Source organism: Bubalus bubalis, chromosome 4, assembly GCF_019923935.1.
Source record: "Bubalus bubalis isolate 160015118507 breed Murrah chromosome 4, NDDB_SH_1, whole genome shotgun sequence".
In the NCBI taxonomy this organism is placed as follows: domain Eukaryota; kingdom Metazoa; phylum Chordata; class Mammalia; order Artiodactyla; family Bovidae; genus Bubalus; species Bubalus bubalis.
In genome coordinates, this window is record NC_059160.1 from 102,342,136 (window position 1) to 102,360,271 (window position 18,136).

The 18,136-nt window shown below is 37.5% G+C and overlaps 1 protein-coding gene across 6 annotated transcripts in view; it reads left to right on the forward strand.

Moving 5' to 3' along the window:
• C4H12orf50 (chromosome 4 C12orf50 homolog) overlaps positions 1–18,136 on the forward strand; it is a 33,092-nt gene that overhangs the window by 6,940 nt on the left and 8,016 nt on the right. For all 6 annotated transcript variants that reach the window (XM_044941862.1, XM_044941857.1, XM_044941860.1 and 3 more), the window contains exons 5-9: positions 11,356–11,514; positions 12,699–12,776; positions 12,858–12,971; positions 15,168–15,278; positions 16,704–16,811. In XM_044941862.1, the coding sequence (XP_044797797.1) occupies positions 11,356–11,514; positions 12,699–12,776; positions 12,858–12,971; positions 15,168–15,278; positions 16,704–16,811 (570 nt within the window). The remainder of the gene's footprint in view (positions 1–11,355; positions 11,515–12,698; positions 12,777–12,857; positions 12,972–15,167; positions 15,279–16,703; positions 16,812–18,136) is intronic.

Consider the following 18,136-nt stretch of genomic DNA (forward strand, 5'->3'; position numbering starts at 1 on the left):
TCTCCTGCTATGGCCACTGCATTTCTTATAATGGAATTATTCTAGAAATGAGTTTATAGAATATCAGTCCTTTGTATTTGAAGATTTGTCTTCAGATAATCCTTGGCAAATGAATGATTAAAAACCATGTCTCTTTGTTATAGTCTTCTGGAAAATGCTGCTCTCAGAGCATTCATCATACATGTAATACCTGGATCCATGTTTTTCTTCACTAGACTGTAAACATTGCAAGGATGGGGCTCATAGCTAGTTTCCCTACCAAAGCTTAGCACAATGTGCGGAGCCCAGATGCTCAGTAAAATTGGATTCTTGGATAGATGGATAGGAGGTAGGAGGAAAAGGGGATGACAGAGGATGAGATGGTTGGATGGTATCAACGACTCAATGGACATGAGCTTGAGCAAGCTCCAGGAGTTGGTGATGGACAGGGAGGCCTGGCACGCTGCAGCCTATAGAGTCACAAAGAGTCGGAGATGCCTGAGTGAACTGAACTGATAGATGTACAGATGACTAGTGAAGGTAACCTACTGAAATGAAAGTTATTACACCTACTAAGTGGTTAACTTGGTCCCATTGGTTAACATCTAGCGTGATTTTATTTCATTAAGAACATTGTATTAAATTCTCTCTATATAGTGTACTAGCCTACTTCCTAGTGGTCTATGGGTGAAATTGCTGTCTTTCAAACTAATTATTTCTAATTACTAGAGAAAGACTGCATCTCCGAGGGCAAAGGAAAGGTAGAATGTCTCTGTAACAAACAGTGGGCTCCCCACTGTAAGACATGTCCTCAGCTGAGTTCTCTAGGGATACATTCCATTATCATCATAGGTTAGGCATAGAATCTGGGGGTCAAAAATAGATTCTGCCTCTTCTGGAAGTCTCAGTTTCTTCAACACATGTCAAAACTGCTCCTGACTCTTGGAATAAGCTTTCCCCTCTCTTGATAGGGTCAAACCAGATCCATGCACTGGTTTTGGAAGGACCAGATCCTTCTCCTAGCCATTCTATTCCCATCATGAGAAGAGATAAGTTCTGCTTTCTCTTTGCCACTTCCCTATCATTTTTTCAGATATATTTCTTCACTACATCTATTGTTTGTCTGACTCCTCCCTATGGAATGAAATTTCTGTAAGAATAGGAATCTTTGTTTACTGATAAATCCCAACCACCAAACATAGAAACAGAGTATTACCTTTCACATTGTGGCTAATTCTATTCCAGGAAGTCCTGAAAAATATTTATTCACATTAAGTAGGTAACTATTTTTTCTCTGCCCAGGCACATTTCTGTGCTTTAGGAAAGAGGATTCAATTTCCAGGCTGTAGGAAACTATTACCCTGGAGAAGGAAATGGCAGTATTCTTGCCTGCAGAGAATCCCATGGACAGAAGCCTGGCAGGCTACAGTCCATGGGGTTGTAAGAGTCAGATACAACTTAGTGACTACACCACCCACCACCACAGAAAACTACTAAGCTCATTTGAATTATGTATTGAACTACTGCATCATTTATTCATTCTAAGAATATTTCAATACCTCAGAAGTTATAATGTGATTTTTTGTAGACCTAATATTTCCTAAAATATTTCCAGGAGCATCTACCTACCAAGGTTCATGTTAACCAGAACCAGGAAATTAAATCGTCTCACCTAAGACAAAAATTAAATTACAAAGTTATAACTTTATTAAAATCGACCTTTATGTTGTAGTGGGTAAATGTGATTAACAAATTCAGGGTAGGATTATGACAGGGTTTTTTTGGTAGCAAAATATAACTATTGTTCCATATATGGCATTATATAATTCATGTGTAAGTTTGTGTCCAGTTAAAATAAGATAAAATCTAGGTATTTAAATGCATACACTGTGAAAATTTCTAAGGCTTCTGATCAAGGAATTGAGACCCATCATGTGGTCCATATTAAGTGGGTGAGTTGCAGCCGCAGCAATGCTATCTAAGTTACCAGCTGTGCTCTTCCAGAATGAGGTGTTTGCCGAAAGCAATTTCCCATTAGTTAATTTGCCATTGTCTGTTATCTTTAAGGACTAAGTTCAATTATCAGGAGTCTGACATTTTTTGTCTGGACGTGTAAAACTGCCAGTTAGTCTTTTGCAATTTAAACTTTAATCTGCTAACAAATTTAAAAAAAAGGTCTTGGACTCTTTTGCAAAAGATTTCATTTCAATGTTGCTAAACCAGACATTTTCAAAGGTGGCCTAATCCCTCTGGTTATCATCTCTAAGTTTAGAAGCAAATAGCTATTAAAACCAGATGATAGTGCTAAGAAAAACATAGCTCAGTTAATATTTGCTCTAATTATAAGAATTTGCTAGGCATTTCTGAGTACATTTTGCATTTTCTTTGTGAGCTTGGTGGGTTCTTGTTCTTTCTCCCATGGTATGCAGTAGAGGTTAGTGTACCGAAACAAAGAGCTCCTCTTAAGAAACTCCTTAAATTTTGCTAAGGGACAATTTATTCAGAACAGAGTAGCTCAAACACTGAAGCAAATGCTCATATCCTTGATTATTTGCCATGTTATTCTAAAATGAATACCTGAAAGATAATTTGATTTTTGTTTACTCTGAGTCACTATCTTGGAGATGCCTTCGACAACTGACTATTTGACCACATTAAATGAAGCTTGGGTAGCTCACTTTACAAGGTCTTGCCTAAATGAATATGTATACATGACCTTTTCATTATGTCTTAAAAAACCAATGTCTCGTGTTTTTTAAATAATTTAACAAACACATTGACTTGAATATTTGAGTCAGTAAAACACAGATTAGTTGTGTGTGTGTGTGTGGATAAGACACAGAGTAAGACAACTATTAATAGTTATAAGAGGAAAAACTGTTCACATCAGTTCTTTCTTCTTTGGGGAAAGGGGAGAGGGGTTGAGCAAGTGTCTTAAACCAAATGATGGTGACCCCTGTAACAATTTGGGGTTGGATGGGAGACTCCTCATCCTAACTGGACACTGTCTGCTCTCATCGATGAGCACGGTACTTCTGGAAGTAAGGGTAGGTACTCCCTACTGGCTCAGCTGGTAAAGAACCCATCTGCCAGTGCAGGAGATGCAGGAGACTGGATTTGATCCCTGGGTCGGGAAGATCTCCTGGCAAAGGAAATGGCAACCCACTCCAGTATTCTTGCCTGGGAATTTCCATGGACAGAGGAGCCTGGCGGGCTACGGTCCATGGGGTCACAAAGAGTCAGACACGACTGAGCACACTCATGCTTCATACTCAAGTATTAGTTCCCAGGCCTAACATTTGTTAGTCATGTCTGAGATGTCCACAGACTTTCTCTTTAAGACTTTATAAACTAAAAATGTAATCCATTAAAAAAAAAATGAAGTAGGATTATGAGAAATGAGAAAATCTCATATCCACAGTTTTCAAATAATATGAGTTTTCTGTGTGGCACCCCTATGCTGAGTACTCTGCATGCCTAATTTTATTTAATCCTCACAAAAATCTGAAAAATAGTATTCTTATTGTACAGATGAGGAAGATGAAGCCCAGACAGGTTAAATATCTTAGGTGACGTAATATATCTCATAACTAGAGGTACCTGACTTTAAACACAATTCTGACTCTAAAACTGCCTAACAACCCCAGACTTGGCATTTCAAGTATAACCAGTCCTTTTGGTAATTTGAATGGATCCACCCATGAGACCATCTAATCTGGCTTCCTCCTTCTGAGGGGCTAATGCTCTTCCACCCTACCGCACAACCTTCCTTTCAAAGCTATTAAGATTCTTTACATATAATAAAAGATGCCCTTTCCCCTTTAATTTACATTAAACAGTAGAATACTTCTAACATTTCTGATTTATGTGTATTTCCATTAAATAAATTTTCTTCTTTCTTTCTCTTTTTCTGTTTACTTCTGGACACACATAGGTGGGGCTTGTTCCCTTTAATCATCTGAATCCAGGAAGACCAGGTACCCCGAATCATGTTTCTCAAACCTGGCTCCCCTTTAGAATTATCTGGGGAGCTTGAAACAACAGCAGTAACTGAAAAGAACAACCCAACCCATACCCCCAAACCATTCCTATCACAACTTAGTTCAGTTCAGTCGCTCAGTCCTGTCCAACTCTTTGTGACCCCATGGACTGCAGCAGGCCAGGCCTCCCTGTCCATCACCAAGTCCCGGAGTCCACCCAAACTCATGTCCATTGAGTCAGTAATGCCATCCAACCATCTCATCCCCTGTCGTCCCCTTCTCCTCCCGCCCTCAATCTTTCCCAGCATCAGGGTCTTTTCAAATGAGTCAGCTCTTCGCATCAGGTGGACAAAATATTGGAGTTTCAGCTTCAGCATCAGTCCTTCCAATGAACACCTAAGGACTGATCTCCTTTAGAATGGACTGGTTGGATCTCCTTGCTATCCAAGGAACTCTCAAGAGTCTTCTCCAACAACACAGTTCAAAAGCATCAATTCTTCCGTGCTCAGCTTTCTTTATAGTCCAACTCTCACATCCATACGTGACTACTGGAAAAAGCATAGCCTTGACTAGACGGACCTTTGTTGACAATGTCTCTGCTTTTGAATATGCTGTCTAGGTTAGTCGTAACTTTCCCTCCAAGGAGTAAACGTCTTTTAATTTCATGGCTGCAAATCACCATCTACAGTGATTTTGAGCCCCCCAAAATAAAGTCTGACACTGTTTCCACTGTTTCCCCATCTGTTTGCCATGAAGTGAAGGGACTTGATGCCACGATCTTTGTTTTCTGAATGTTGAGCTTTAAGCCAACTTTTTCACTCTCCTCTTTCACTTTCATCAAGATGCTCTTTAGTTCCTCTTCACTTTCTGCCATAAGGGTGGTGTCATCTGCATATCTGAGGTTATTGATATTTCTCCCAGTAATCTTGATTCCAGCTTGTGCTTCATCCAGCCCAGCGTTTCTCATGATGCATTCTGCATATAAGTTAAATAAGCAGTGTGACAATATACAGCCTTGACATACTCCTTTTCCTATTTCCTATTACCACTTAAGCCAACAGTTAAATTCATGAGTGTTAGAGCTGAGCCTTCAGTGTACTTTTCTAGCTCCAGTTTTTTATTTCAAAAATGTTCAACCTACAAAAATGTTGCAGAATAGTTTCAATGAACACCCAGCCATGTGCTTTTCACCAGGATTCACCAATTTATCAATTTATTTTCTCTTTTCCCTCTATTGTACTTACATATACACAAAAAATGTACAAACATATATTTCTGTCCTTGTTTTTGAACCATTTGAATGTTAGTTGCAAATATCATGACACTTTATCTCTAAATGCATTGACATAGATCTCCTATGTTTAACAACACTCTCAGCTATAACCATGGGCTTCTGAAGTGGTGCTTGTCCCACCTACCAATGCAGAGAATCAGGTTCGATCCCTGGGTTGGAAAGATCCCCTGGAGTAGGAAATGGCAAGCTGCTCAATTATTTTTGCTGGAAAATCCCATGGACAGAGGAGTCTGATGGGTGATAGTCCATGGGGCCACCAAGAGTTGGATGCAGCTAAGCACATGTATACCTAACCACACTACACACAAGCATCACATATAGAAAATTTATTTACATATCCCACTATTATTGAATAATAATTTAGTATTTATCATCTATTTAGGTTATTTTTAGCCTTTGGTAAGTACAGACCTTGCTCTTGTGAACATTAAATCAAAATAGACCACAAAGACCTAAATATGAACTAAAATTATAAAATTCTTATTAGAAACTATAGACTACTCAAACAATTCTTAGTTATGACACCAAACGGAGAAGGCAATGGCACCCCACTCCAGTACTCTTGGTTGGAAAATCCCATGGACGGAGGAGCCTGGTAGGCTGCAGTCCATGGGGTCGCTAAGAGTTGGATACGACTGAGCGACTTCACTTTCACTTTTCACTTTCATGCATTGGAGAAGGAAATGGCAACCCACTCCAGTGTTCTTGCCTAGAGAATCCCAGGGACGGGGGAGCCTGGTGGGCTGCCGTCTATGGGGTCGCACAGAGTCGGACACGACTGAAGTGACTTAGCAGTAGCAGTAGCAGTATGACACCAAAAGAAAAAACAAACAAGCAGTAAAATAATTAATTGGATTTCATCAAATTAGAAACTTTGGTGTTTCAAAGAATATCAAAAAAGTAAAAATGCAACCCAAAGAATGAGAGAAAATATTTGCATCTTTTATATAAGCATCTGAAATCTGAATCTGAAATATCTGAATCTGAATATACATTTCTCAAAGATATAAAAATGGCTAAAAGATATATACACCTGAATGCAGAGTTCCAAAGAATAGCGAGGAGAGAAAAGAAAGCCTTCCTCAGTGATCAGTACAAAGAAATAAAGAAAAACAATAAACTTGGAAAGACTAGAGATCTCTTCAAGAAAATTAGAGACAACAAGTGAACATTTCATGCAAAGTTGGGCACAATAAAGGACAGAAATGGTATGGACTTAACAGAAGCAGAAGATACTAAGAAGAGGTGGTAAAAATACATGAAGAACTATACAAAAAAGATCTTAAACCCATATATCCAAGATGGTGTGATCACTCACCAAGAGCCAGACATCCTGGAATGTGAAGTCAAGTGGGCCTTAGGAAGCATCACTACAAACAAAGCTAATGGAGGTGGTTGAATTCCAGTTGAGCTATTTCAAATCCTAAAAGATGATTCTGTTAAAGTGCTGCACTCAATATGTCAGCAAATTTGGAAAACTCAGCAGTGGCCACAGGACTGAAAAAGGTCAGTTTTCATTCCAATCACAAAGGCAATGCCAAAGAATGTTCATACTACTGCACAATTGCACTCATCTCACATGCTAGCAAAGTAATAATCAAAATTTCCAATTCAGGCTTCAAGAGTATGTGAACCAAGAACTTTCAGATATTCAAGTATTTAGAAAAGGCAGAGGAACCAGAGATCAAATTGCCAACATCTGTTGAATCATAGAAAAGGCAAGAAAATTCCAGAAAAATACCTACTTCTGCTTCATTGACTACACTAAAGCCTATGACTGTGTGGATCACAACAAACTGGAAAATTCTTCAAGAGATCGGAATGCCAGACCACCTTACCTGCCTTCTTAGAAATCTGTATACAGGCCAAGAAGCAACAGTGAGAACTGGACATGGGACAACAGACTGGTTCCAAATTGGTAAAGGAGTACCTCAAAGCTGTATATTGTTACCTTGCTTATTTAACTTATATGCAGAGTATATCATGCAAAATGCCAGGCTGGATGAAGCACAAGCTGGGATCAAGATTGCCAGGAGAAATATCAATAACTTAAGATATGCCAATGACATCACCCTTATGTCAGAAAGGGAAGAAGAACTAAAGAGCCTTTTGATGAAAATGACAGAGGGGAGTGAAAAAGCTGGCTTAAAACTCAACATTCAAAAAACTTTAAGATCATGACATCTAGTCCCATCACTTCATGGCAAATAGATGGGGAAACAGTGACAGTTTTATTTTCTTTGACTGCAAAATCACTGCAGATGGTGACTGCAGCCATGAAATTAAGACACTTACTCCTTTGAAGAAATGCTATGACCAACCTAGACAGCATACTAAAAAGCAAAGACATTACTTTATCGACAAAGATCAGTCTAGTCAAAGCTATGGTTTTCCAGTTGTCATGTATGGATATAAGAGTTGGACCATAAAGAAAGCTGAGCACTGAAGAATTGATGCTTTTGAATATGGTGTTGGAAAAGACTCTTGAGAGTCCCTTGGACACCAAGGAGATCAAACCAGACAATCCTAAAATAAATCAGTCCAGAATGTTCATTGGAAGGACCAATGCTGATGCTGAAACTCCAATACTTTGGCCCCCTGATGTGAAGAAGTGATTCACTGGAAAAGACCCTGATGCTGGGAAAGTTTGAAGGCAGGAGGTCAAGGGGACAACAGAGGATGAGATGGTTGGATGGCATCACCAACTCGATGGACATGAGTTTGAGTAAGCTCTCGGAGTTGGTGATGAACGGGGAAGCCTGCTACAGTCCATTGGGTCACAAAGAGTCAGACACAACTAAGCAACTGAACTGAATAAGCTCATGCAAAGATGCTCATTGTAACTCACCATTAGATCAATGTAAGTCAAAACCATGAGGTATCACTCCTATCTACTCAGATGGTTTAATCAAATAGATAAGAAGAAGATTTGACAAGAATATGGAGAAATTGGAATCTTCATACATTTCAGATAGGAATGTAGATGATGCAGTTTTGGAAAACAGTTTGGCATTTCCTCAAAAGAGTAAACATAGATCACTAAGTGTGCATATGTAAGTTGCTTCAGTCATTACAGCTCTTCCTGGCACTAAGTATTGTAGCCCACCACGTTCCTCTGTCCATGAGATTCCCCAGGCAAGAATACTGGAGTGGGTTTCCATGCCCTCCTCCAGGGGATCTTCCCGACCCAGGGATCAAACCCATGTCTCTTATGTCACCTGAATTGGCAGGTGGGTTCTTTACCACTAGAGCCACCTAGGAAGCCCCCAGAATCACCATATGTTCTACTTACTCACTTCTAAGTATATATATCCAAGAAATGTGAAAACATATATCCTCACGAAACTTGTACAACAATAAATATTCATACTAACATTATTTAAAACAACTAAAAAAGTGGAAATAAACCAAGTGTCCATCATTTGATGAATGGAAAAATTGTGGTATATGCACACAGTGAAATATTATTTGACTATTAAAAAACACTGTGAGAGGACTTCCCTGGTGGTCCAGTGGCTAAGACCCAGCGCTCTCAATCCAGGGGACCCAGGTTTAATCCATGGTCAGGGAACTAGATCCCATATGCTGCAACTAAAGATCCTTCATGCTGCAACAAAGACCCAGTGTGGCCAAATAAACAATTTAACAGCACAACACTATGGTAAGTTGAAGAAGTCATGTACAAAGGACTACATACTGTATGATTTCATTTATATGAAATATCCAAAACAGGCAAATCCATAGAAACAGAAAGTATACTAGTGCTTGTATGGCTGGCGACGTCGGGCAGACATGAACAGGCTAATAGGTATGGGTTTCTTTTTTGAGGGGATCAGATATCCTAAAATTGATCATGGCAATAATTGCACACCTCTATGAATATACTAAAAAAAATGTTTAAATGTGTGAATTGTATAGTTTGTGAACCTCAAGAAAGCTTTTAAAAAATGGGACTAACATTTACTGTTTTGAGTGTTCAGTGAAGCTTTTCTTTGCAGCTAATGACAAGTCTTGGGAATAGGTATTTAGAATAGCTGAAAAGTTCTGTTTAAAGCCATATTTTTCCTTCAGAATTTCTTACTAGTGCTCTCTTTTCACTGATGCCACGAGACTTTTTTTCAAGAATGACATATTCTTTAACAAGTGTCTAGAAGTGGAGGAAGCAAAAATTTTCAATAAAAATTCTTAACTACCGACATACTCTATCATGCATGTGAATTCAGACCATCCCAATGTAAACCCCGGTAGCACTTTTTATAATACCATGTGTATTTGTTTCCTGTTACTGCTGTAACAAATTACCCCTAACCAAGTGGCTTCAACAACTCAATTTTATTAGCTTATAGTTTAGGAATTTGATGAAATCTCTCTGAATTAAAATTAAGGTGTCTCCAGGGCTGCATTCCTTATGGAGATTCTGAGGGAGAACCTGTTTACTTACCTTTTCCAGTTTCTAGAGGTCTTCATTATTTCTTGGTTCATGTCCCCCTTTCTCAAAGTTCAGAATCAGCAATGAGTAGTCAGGTCCTTCTGATACTGCATTACTCTGACCTAGCGTCCACTGTCACACCTGTTCCTCTGCAACTCGTCTACTTCCAAAGGACCACCTGAATAATCAAGGATAATTTGCTAATATTGAGGTTGGCTGATTAGCTGTCTTAATTCCTCCTTCCTGTATAACCTAGTGTGTACACAGGTTTCAGCAATAAAAACTTGGACATCTTTGGGAGGGCATTATTCTGCCTATTACAACATTTTCTAGGAGTGTGTATAAATCAAGGTAATGGAAAAAGCCTTATGGGTTCTTGGTGGTTTGATTATTCAGCAAAAGAGGATTTCTCTTTTGGGCAATGTGCTATATAGAAAATTTTGGCATGAGTAAAGGGTTGTTGTTCAGTTGCTAGGTCAGTTCCAGCTTTTTGTGACCCCCATGCACTGAAGCATGCCAGGCTTTCCTGTCCACCTTTATTTTGTAAAGTAGAGAAAAGGCTATTATGGACTGAGGCCTGTTCTCGGGCAATTTTAGGTGAAATAGATGTGGAAATTAAGAATTTGGAATACAATTGATTGCTTTCAGGGCTTCCCTGGTGGCTCAGATGGTAAGAATCTGCCTGCAGTGTGGGAGACCTGGGTTCGATCCCTGGGTCACGAAAATCCCTGGAGAAGGGAAAGGCTACCCACTCCAATATCCTTACCTGGAATAATTCCATGGACAGAGGAGCCTGACAGGCTTTCAAATTATTGTGGTGGCAAAACCGCTAAAAGGCTTTCCATGACCCTGGACCCCAGATAGATGATCCTTGATTTGGGGTGTGGTTTCCAGTCTTGACTGATTTTGCAATTATCTGAGACATTTGAAAAATAGCATCAGATTTCCAGGCTTTAATCTCGCCCTTCAGAATCAGAAGTTTGGAAAACAGATACAGAAAAGATGATTTGAATAATTTCTTCAGTTGATTCTGATATTTAGCCAGATTTGATAACTATTGGCTTGAAAAATAAAGGGACTCGAATAAGTAACGATTGAAGATGTATGTGTTCACTAGCTTTTTCTATTATTTGCTGATTAGTTTTGAAGGTTACAGAACATTTAAATATGACCTAGAGCTTTGTTCAATCTGACCAATGTGGAGCCAGTAGAGAAATCTGAAGGTATTATTCTCACTTCCAAGTCATCAACCCCCAACCACAGAAAACTAGAACCTCTGGATTTTTCCCCCCTTTTAAACGTGTATACTCTGACATTATAAGTTATGTCTTATATGAGTTTACCTTTGTTAAGTAGTCATAATGTGATTAACTAAGTTATTCTTATCCCATAGATGTAATGGAAGAATACAGTAATGCTTGTGATCACTTGGTGTTTGTACCAAAGTATGATATATACCCAAATGTGGCTATAATTACTATCTAAAGTCTATGAATTAGCACATTTTCCACATCTTACCAGCAAAATGCTGATTTTTATAAGTTAGTTTAATAACCTTTCTAGAAATGAGATGTCTTTTAAAATATGCAGTTAATCAAGAGGACAATAGTTAATCATTGAACATGTGCCAAAAGGTATATCTTGAAGACTAAAATGTTGCCTTTTCTCTATAGATATCACTCTACAGAAAGAAACTCAGGAAGGAATTCCACCCCCAACCCAGAGTCAGGAACCTCTAAAACCTCAGGAGAATATATCACGACCCATTCACCATCCTTTAGTTTTAAAAACTAACTTTGAGGAAGAGGAGGAGGAAGAAGGTGAACAAAATGGTGAATAAACCTTTTGTCACATTTATAGTGCACATTCAAAAACTTCATGATGTTTTCTGCATACTTGTTTAACTTTTAGAAGTTTATAACTAATATATAAGGCATATTTTGGTGAGAAAATAGCTTTAATTTTATTAAATATATTAAATTCATTATGTTCTAATTTGTTCGACATCTACACATATATTTATGATCGTTTGGATTGAAAGTTTTTTGTTGTATGATGGCTAGAAGACAGATCTCATGTTTAAATATGCACAGTTGCTTGTAAGTATACTAATAACATGTTTTATTTGTGTATAAATTAACATTGATAATGATTTATATAATCATATAAATTTATATATAACAACATTGTCTGTTTATATGTAACAACACTGATATACACAAGTGTCAGTCTATCTGTCTCACATTTAATCCTTGAAGCTATAGAGATCAATAGAGTAGTTTGTAACGTGTAAAGGATTATCATCTGCACTATCCCAGTAATCCTTGCCAGCATAAAGAAGACTAGAACCCAGGTCTTACACTGTAGTCCATCTTATTCCTCCCATATCACCACAGCACTGCAGTGCCAATAAATATGCACAAACAAGTTAAACATCCAGAAAAATAAACTAAGTCTGTCTCTGCCCTGGAATTTGTTGTTGTATGGAGACTCAGAATGTGGGCACGTTGAAAAGACTGAAATGTTACATTTTTTTCTGTAGCTATCTTACTCCAGAAAGATAATTAATAGGGAATTCCACCTCTGATCTAGAGTCAGAACCCCCTGAAACCTCAGGAGGATATATTACAACCCACTCATCATCCTTTAATTTTAAAACTAACTTTGAGGAAGAATAGGAAAAAGGGGATGTGTCACTTTCTGCTGTTTAGCTCTGTGTCCTCTCCCAACATCCTCCTTCTCCAGACAAACATAATCTCAAATGTGAACCTGTATGTCCAGCCTCTCATCTCAAGACACATACAACGTACAGTCATTTTTCTCTTGACTGATTCTTTCTAAAACATAAAATATAGCAATAAGAAACATGTTAGTACACAAGTTATTGACTTTAAATATTTTTAAAACAGTAATCCATTTATGAGGACAATGTGTGGGATTTTTCATTCTGGTTTATAAATTTTCAGATTAATTTGGCTTTGGGACAATTTAATTTAAAAAAAAATATATCCTATAGATGCTTCTAGTTTATGGACAAAGACTCCTGAAGAAATTGAAGAAAAAAGAGCAATAAAGGAGATGTGTTATAAATCTGGTAAGAAATCAAACATTTGTATATTTTCTAATATTTGATGTGAGAAGTACACTAACCATTGATTTTCTTGTGGGAAATTAGGTGAATACTACAGAGTTCATACTCCTTCAGATATCTCATCATCTAAAAGCATAGCCTCTATAGTGGAAAAAGAGATAGAAAAGTCTTTGGAAAGTGGCAGTGAATTGCAAGAAGGTAAGGAATGAAAAGGAAGCTTTTCAAGGTGGTGAATACTTGGTGTGATAGGCTGTGAATTATTAAGTGTGCACTGGAGTCAAATGACAAATAATACATCAGAATTGAGAGTGAGAAGGAAGTGATTTTATTGCATAACCTAAATTTAATATGAAAAGCTGCTATTAATGTAATCATATTTTCCCAGAGGAACCACAGAATGAATAGACTACATAAACCATGGTGACACTACATAGCCCATGCAGTAATTCTGTAAATAACTCGGTTTTACCACTTCATTTGTCTATGAAAATAAATCTCCCTATAAAACAAATGTAGATTTTTTTTTTCATAAGTAGAATGGACAACTTAGCCCTAGAAGGACAAAAGGGAGATCACGGAACAATGTTAGTGGCAGGACAAGGGTATATTTGTTCATTGAATGAGTGCTTCCTGTGTACCAGCCAATTTCAAGGGCAACACAGGTGAATAATTACAAGGCTGTGCCTTTTATGGATCTTATGTTCTGGTGAATCTGACTTTTCTGTTGGTGAATGTTTTGCTCTTGAAGGCAAGATAAAAAGAACATTATTTTCTGGATATAAAACAAGGAACTCAGAGAAAAATCCATGGATGTCATGGGTTTAAGTAGTTTTCTTGCCTCTGGGATGAGCTTAAAAAAAAGAAAAAAACCTTTATAGCAGTAAGCGAAATCAGAATTCTTTTCTCCTCTTAGATACCAAAAAGATAGTTGGAAAAGATTCCCAGGATCAAGATGAATATAAGATAAAGAGTAGAATGTCTGTCTTGCAAGTATGTGTGGCAAGCCATTTAAACATATATGGCAGTAGGTGGCAGCAACATACTGTCAAACGGTAGAACAGTCGAAAAACCCAAGCTGATAGGTGGGAGCCATCTAGGGAAGGACAGATTGTCCGAATTACACAGACAAGGGCTTCCCAGGTGGCTCCAGTGGTAAAGAACCCGCATGCCAACACAGGGCGCACCGGAGACATGAGCTTGATCCCTGGGTAGTGGAGATCCCCTGGAGAAGGAAATGACACAGACAAGAAAAACAAAACAAGGGCAAACATGTTAGCAATGAGTATTAAAAATGTCAGATAGAAAGACAGTTATATGCGTTTTCACTTTATATTATGGTTTTTAAAAGCTTTTTATTTTTAAATAATTCCAGTTAATTCATGAACCCTCTTTACCCAGATTTCCCCAAATGTTAGCACTTTACACATTTGGTTTTTTCATTCCCTCCCTCTCTCTCTCTCAATATACACATTGTTGTTATTTTTTTTCAAATTGTTTGAGAGTAAGTTGCAGGCTTACATAACTCTCACACCTATGTGGTATAAATACCAATATCAGAAGATTACTAGTGATATAATATTATTTACAAACCTAAAAAAAAGTTTCACCAATTGTGTCATCAGTGTTCTTTATACTAAAATGAAGTCTACCTGATTGAGAATCCAGTGCAGAATCACAAGTTATATCAGATTACCATAGCTCCTTTATTCTCCTTTTAATATTTTACTTTAGGAGAAAATTATCTAAAAATGTATAAAGAGAATGGAGAGACTTTAATTATCAGTATAATTAGCATTTTTCAATGAGTGAAGTGAAGTTGTTTAGTCGTGCCCAACTCTTTGCGACCCCCTGGACAGTAGCCTGCACCAAGCTCCTCCGTCCGTGGGATTTTCAAGGCAAGCGTACTGGAGTGGGTTGCCATTTCCTTCTCCAGGGAATCTTCCCAACCCAGGGATTGAACCCAGGTCTCTCGCATTGTAGACAGACGCTTTACCATCTGAGCCACCAGAGAGTAGATCCTAATACATTTTACTCAGTTTATTCATGGTGAGAAGATAAAAACAAAAGAAATATTATAAAATTCATTATATGTCACATCAACTAAATTAAATATATATACATTATAGCATTAGATTGCTCACATTTTTTAACTGCCACTTGTTTCGTTATCCACATAAGAAAATAAACTTCCCTTCTGCTCTCCTAATTATTATAAATTGGCTTAAAATGTATATAATTATAATTTTATTGTTCATGAAATCACTGGATGAACACTACTTCTATTAACTTTTAGATTCTTTACTATCATCATAGATTCTATCAGAAACTTAGATAAGCACCTAATGGTTTCTTGAGTGATTTCTTTTCTTTTTTTTTTTTTTTTTAAATTTCTAGGGGATGGTCTGACAGTTCCAACAAAATTCAGCCTATTTGAAAGGCAAGGTGAAATAAAAGCATCATTGGACAGGAAACAAAGGACTGACATTGCTGCTTTTGAAAATGGAGGTTAGTTAATTTATTACTGATTGATTCTGAGTATATCACCATAAAATACATAGTTCTGACTTTTTTCTCTCATAAGCAACTTGTTTCATCAACGTCTCTTTGATATTTTATCACTGACTTTGGATAAGCTCCTTGAGGCCAGGAATTGTATATAATCAGTTGCTCTCTGCAGTATAATTCCTGGCACATGCAGTACACTTTGTAAATATTTGTGGAACAAATGGCTTTGTGTTTCAACAGTTGAACTGCGATTACATGTATAGAGACGTTGTTTATAAAATGCACAGGTGACCGGAAGCTAACATGCTGGGGCAGTGAGTCGAATGTAACGAGGTAAAGGCAAATTGTGATAAACATAGCCTCTTGCAGTTAAGTCCAAGATGTGACTGGTAAGTTTTCTTCAAGTTGGGAAAGACTTGATATGATACAGATTGTGAGGGAAAAATAAATGCTTTTGTTGGCCACAAAGTTTCAAAATGATTAAGTAACTTGTGTCAGCTACCAGATAGCTAAGATAAACTTACGTTGCATTATTAGGAGTACTAAAGAAAAATAATTAAATGCAATAAGTCATTTAAAATATTCAGTAGACTATCTGACATATAGAAAGATGCTGTATAAATGTCATCTATTATTGTATTAGTTCCACTGATTTCTATACAGGGTAGTCCATATTTGAGAATTATTTTTAAACAAGGTTACTTGAAAACAAGTATTCTATGTTAAGAAACAGAAACTTGTATGGTGAAGATCTGAAATTAAGTATTTAAGTACATTTTAAAGCACTTGTGGATATTTATCCTGGAAAATAGATCTTTAGGGAACATGAAAACTGCTTTCATACACTTGAGGATATTATATGGAAAGCAATTATATTTATTGAGTATCTCTGAAGTGTGGTAACGGAGAAGGCAATGGCACCTCACTCCAGTACTCTTGCCTGGAAAATCCCATGGACGGAGGAGCCTGGTGGGCTGCAGTCTGTGGGGTCACTAAGAGTCGGACACGACTGAGCGACTTCACTTTCCCTTTTCACTTTCATGCATTGGAGAAGGAAATGGCAACCCACTCCAGTGTTCTTGCCTGGAGAATCCCAGGGAGAGCAGAGCCTGGTGGGCTGCTGTCTATGGGGTCGCACAGAATCGGACACGACTGAAGTGACTTAGCATAGCATAGCAAAGTGTGGTAAAGATTATTAGATGGAAAATTGTGTTGACTGAGTTTTCTTACAATTACCTGTAAGTGTACATACTGAATATCATATACATATATATTAATCAAAACATATTTGATATGTACAGAGATGGCAATAGTATCACTGAGAAGTATTTAAATAGTGTTTCAGAGGAGGAGTATGCTGTATTGGAAGATAGCTTTGTACAATTGTCTGCCATTGTTGCCACTGACAGTAAGTTATCGTCCTAGGAGGTGACTGCTACGTTCCACAGAGAATCATATTTCTTGGAGTAGATGAAAATGAAGCTTTAACTGAAGAGAAAGAAAGCACCATATCACAATGTTCAAATGCTAAAGGTAATGAGCCAGTCTATATTTTGATCCATTTGTGATTTGTATAAATAAGTTCAAAACATAAAATTTGATTGTGTTATACAGTTGTAGAAACCAATACAAGAGACAAGGTAATAAAAATACACACCAAAATATACTAGATAGGAGTCAGGGTCCCTCCGTATCCAGTCCTGGCTCTGTCACTGATTATTCTCTTGTAGAGCTTTATCTTTCTTATCTTCAGTTTCCTTATGGGAGAAACAGGCCTGTTGGGCTACACAATTGCTGAGAGTCTTGCTGGCTCTAAAGTCATTGGTTCTCTCCAATGGTAATATCCAGCCCTCTTTAGTTTTTTTTTTTTTTTCTCCCAGCTTCTAATATTCAGTGTGATTGAATTTTCTTAGAAAGCTTTTGTGAAGATATATATACTGAGAAGAGTACTAATCTCATGCTGACTTCCCGCTTTAGGATTATTACTAACTGTAGTCTGAGAATAATCCAGAGACATGTTAATATTGTACATTCTCTATAGGTTTATGCTGCCTCTACCTTGCTAAGAATCCCCCAGCTGGGACCTTGGCTGGGCAGCTCTCTAAGCCACAGACAGGATAGCTGTCCTGTAATTAGAGGACTTCACCTATTCTACATATAAGTGTTAACCAATTTTATCTACTGTCTTCTCCATCATTAAATAAATATTCTCAAAGACAGGGAAAGACACATGTGATCAAACTCTTCCTATGGAAAATGATATGTAAATCTCTTCTCCTCTCTTTTGTTCAGTCCATCAAAAAACACACCTCTAATTTCACAAATAACGGTAGCCATCATTCGCGTGTGGCTGTTTACACTGAAGTTAATCAAAATTAAATACAATTTTAAAATTCAGTTTTTCAGTTGCACTAGCCATATTGCACGTGCTCAGTATTCACATGTGACCAGTGGCTATCATTCCAGATGGCGCAGAATGTTTCCATCATTGTAGAAAACTTTGTTGGATTGTTCTGCTCCAAAGCTTAGAACAGGTGAAGTGTTTTACAGATATTTCTTCATCCTTTGTTTAAATTGGCATACTTGGAACTTCCCAGATGGTCCAGTGGCTAAGACTCTGTGCTCCCAATGCAGGGGGCTTGGGTTCAATCCCTGGTCAGGGAACTAGATCCCATATACTGCATCAAAGATCCCATGTGCTGCTACTAAGACCAGGCCAGCCAAATAAGTAAATGAAATCAGTATTTTTTTTTAATTGGCACATTTGATATAAAATTGATAACTCTTTTTTAAAAAAAATTTTTTTTGTATGGAAGTATTAAAAATATTGTCACAAATACATATTTACCTATTGAAGA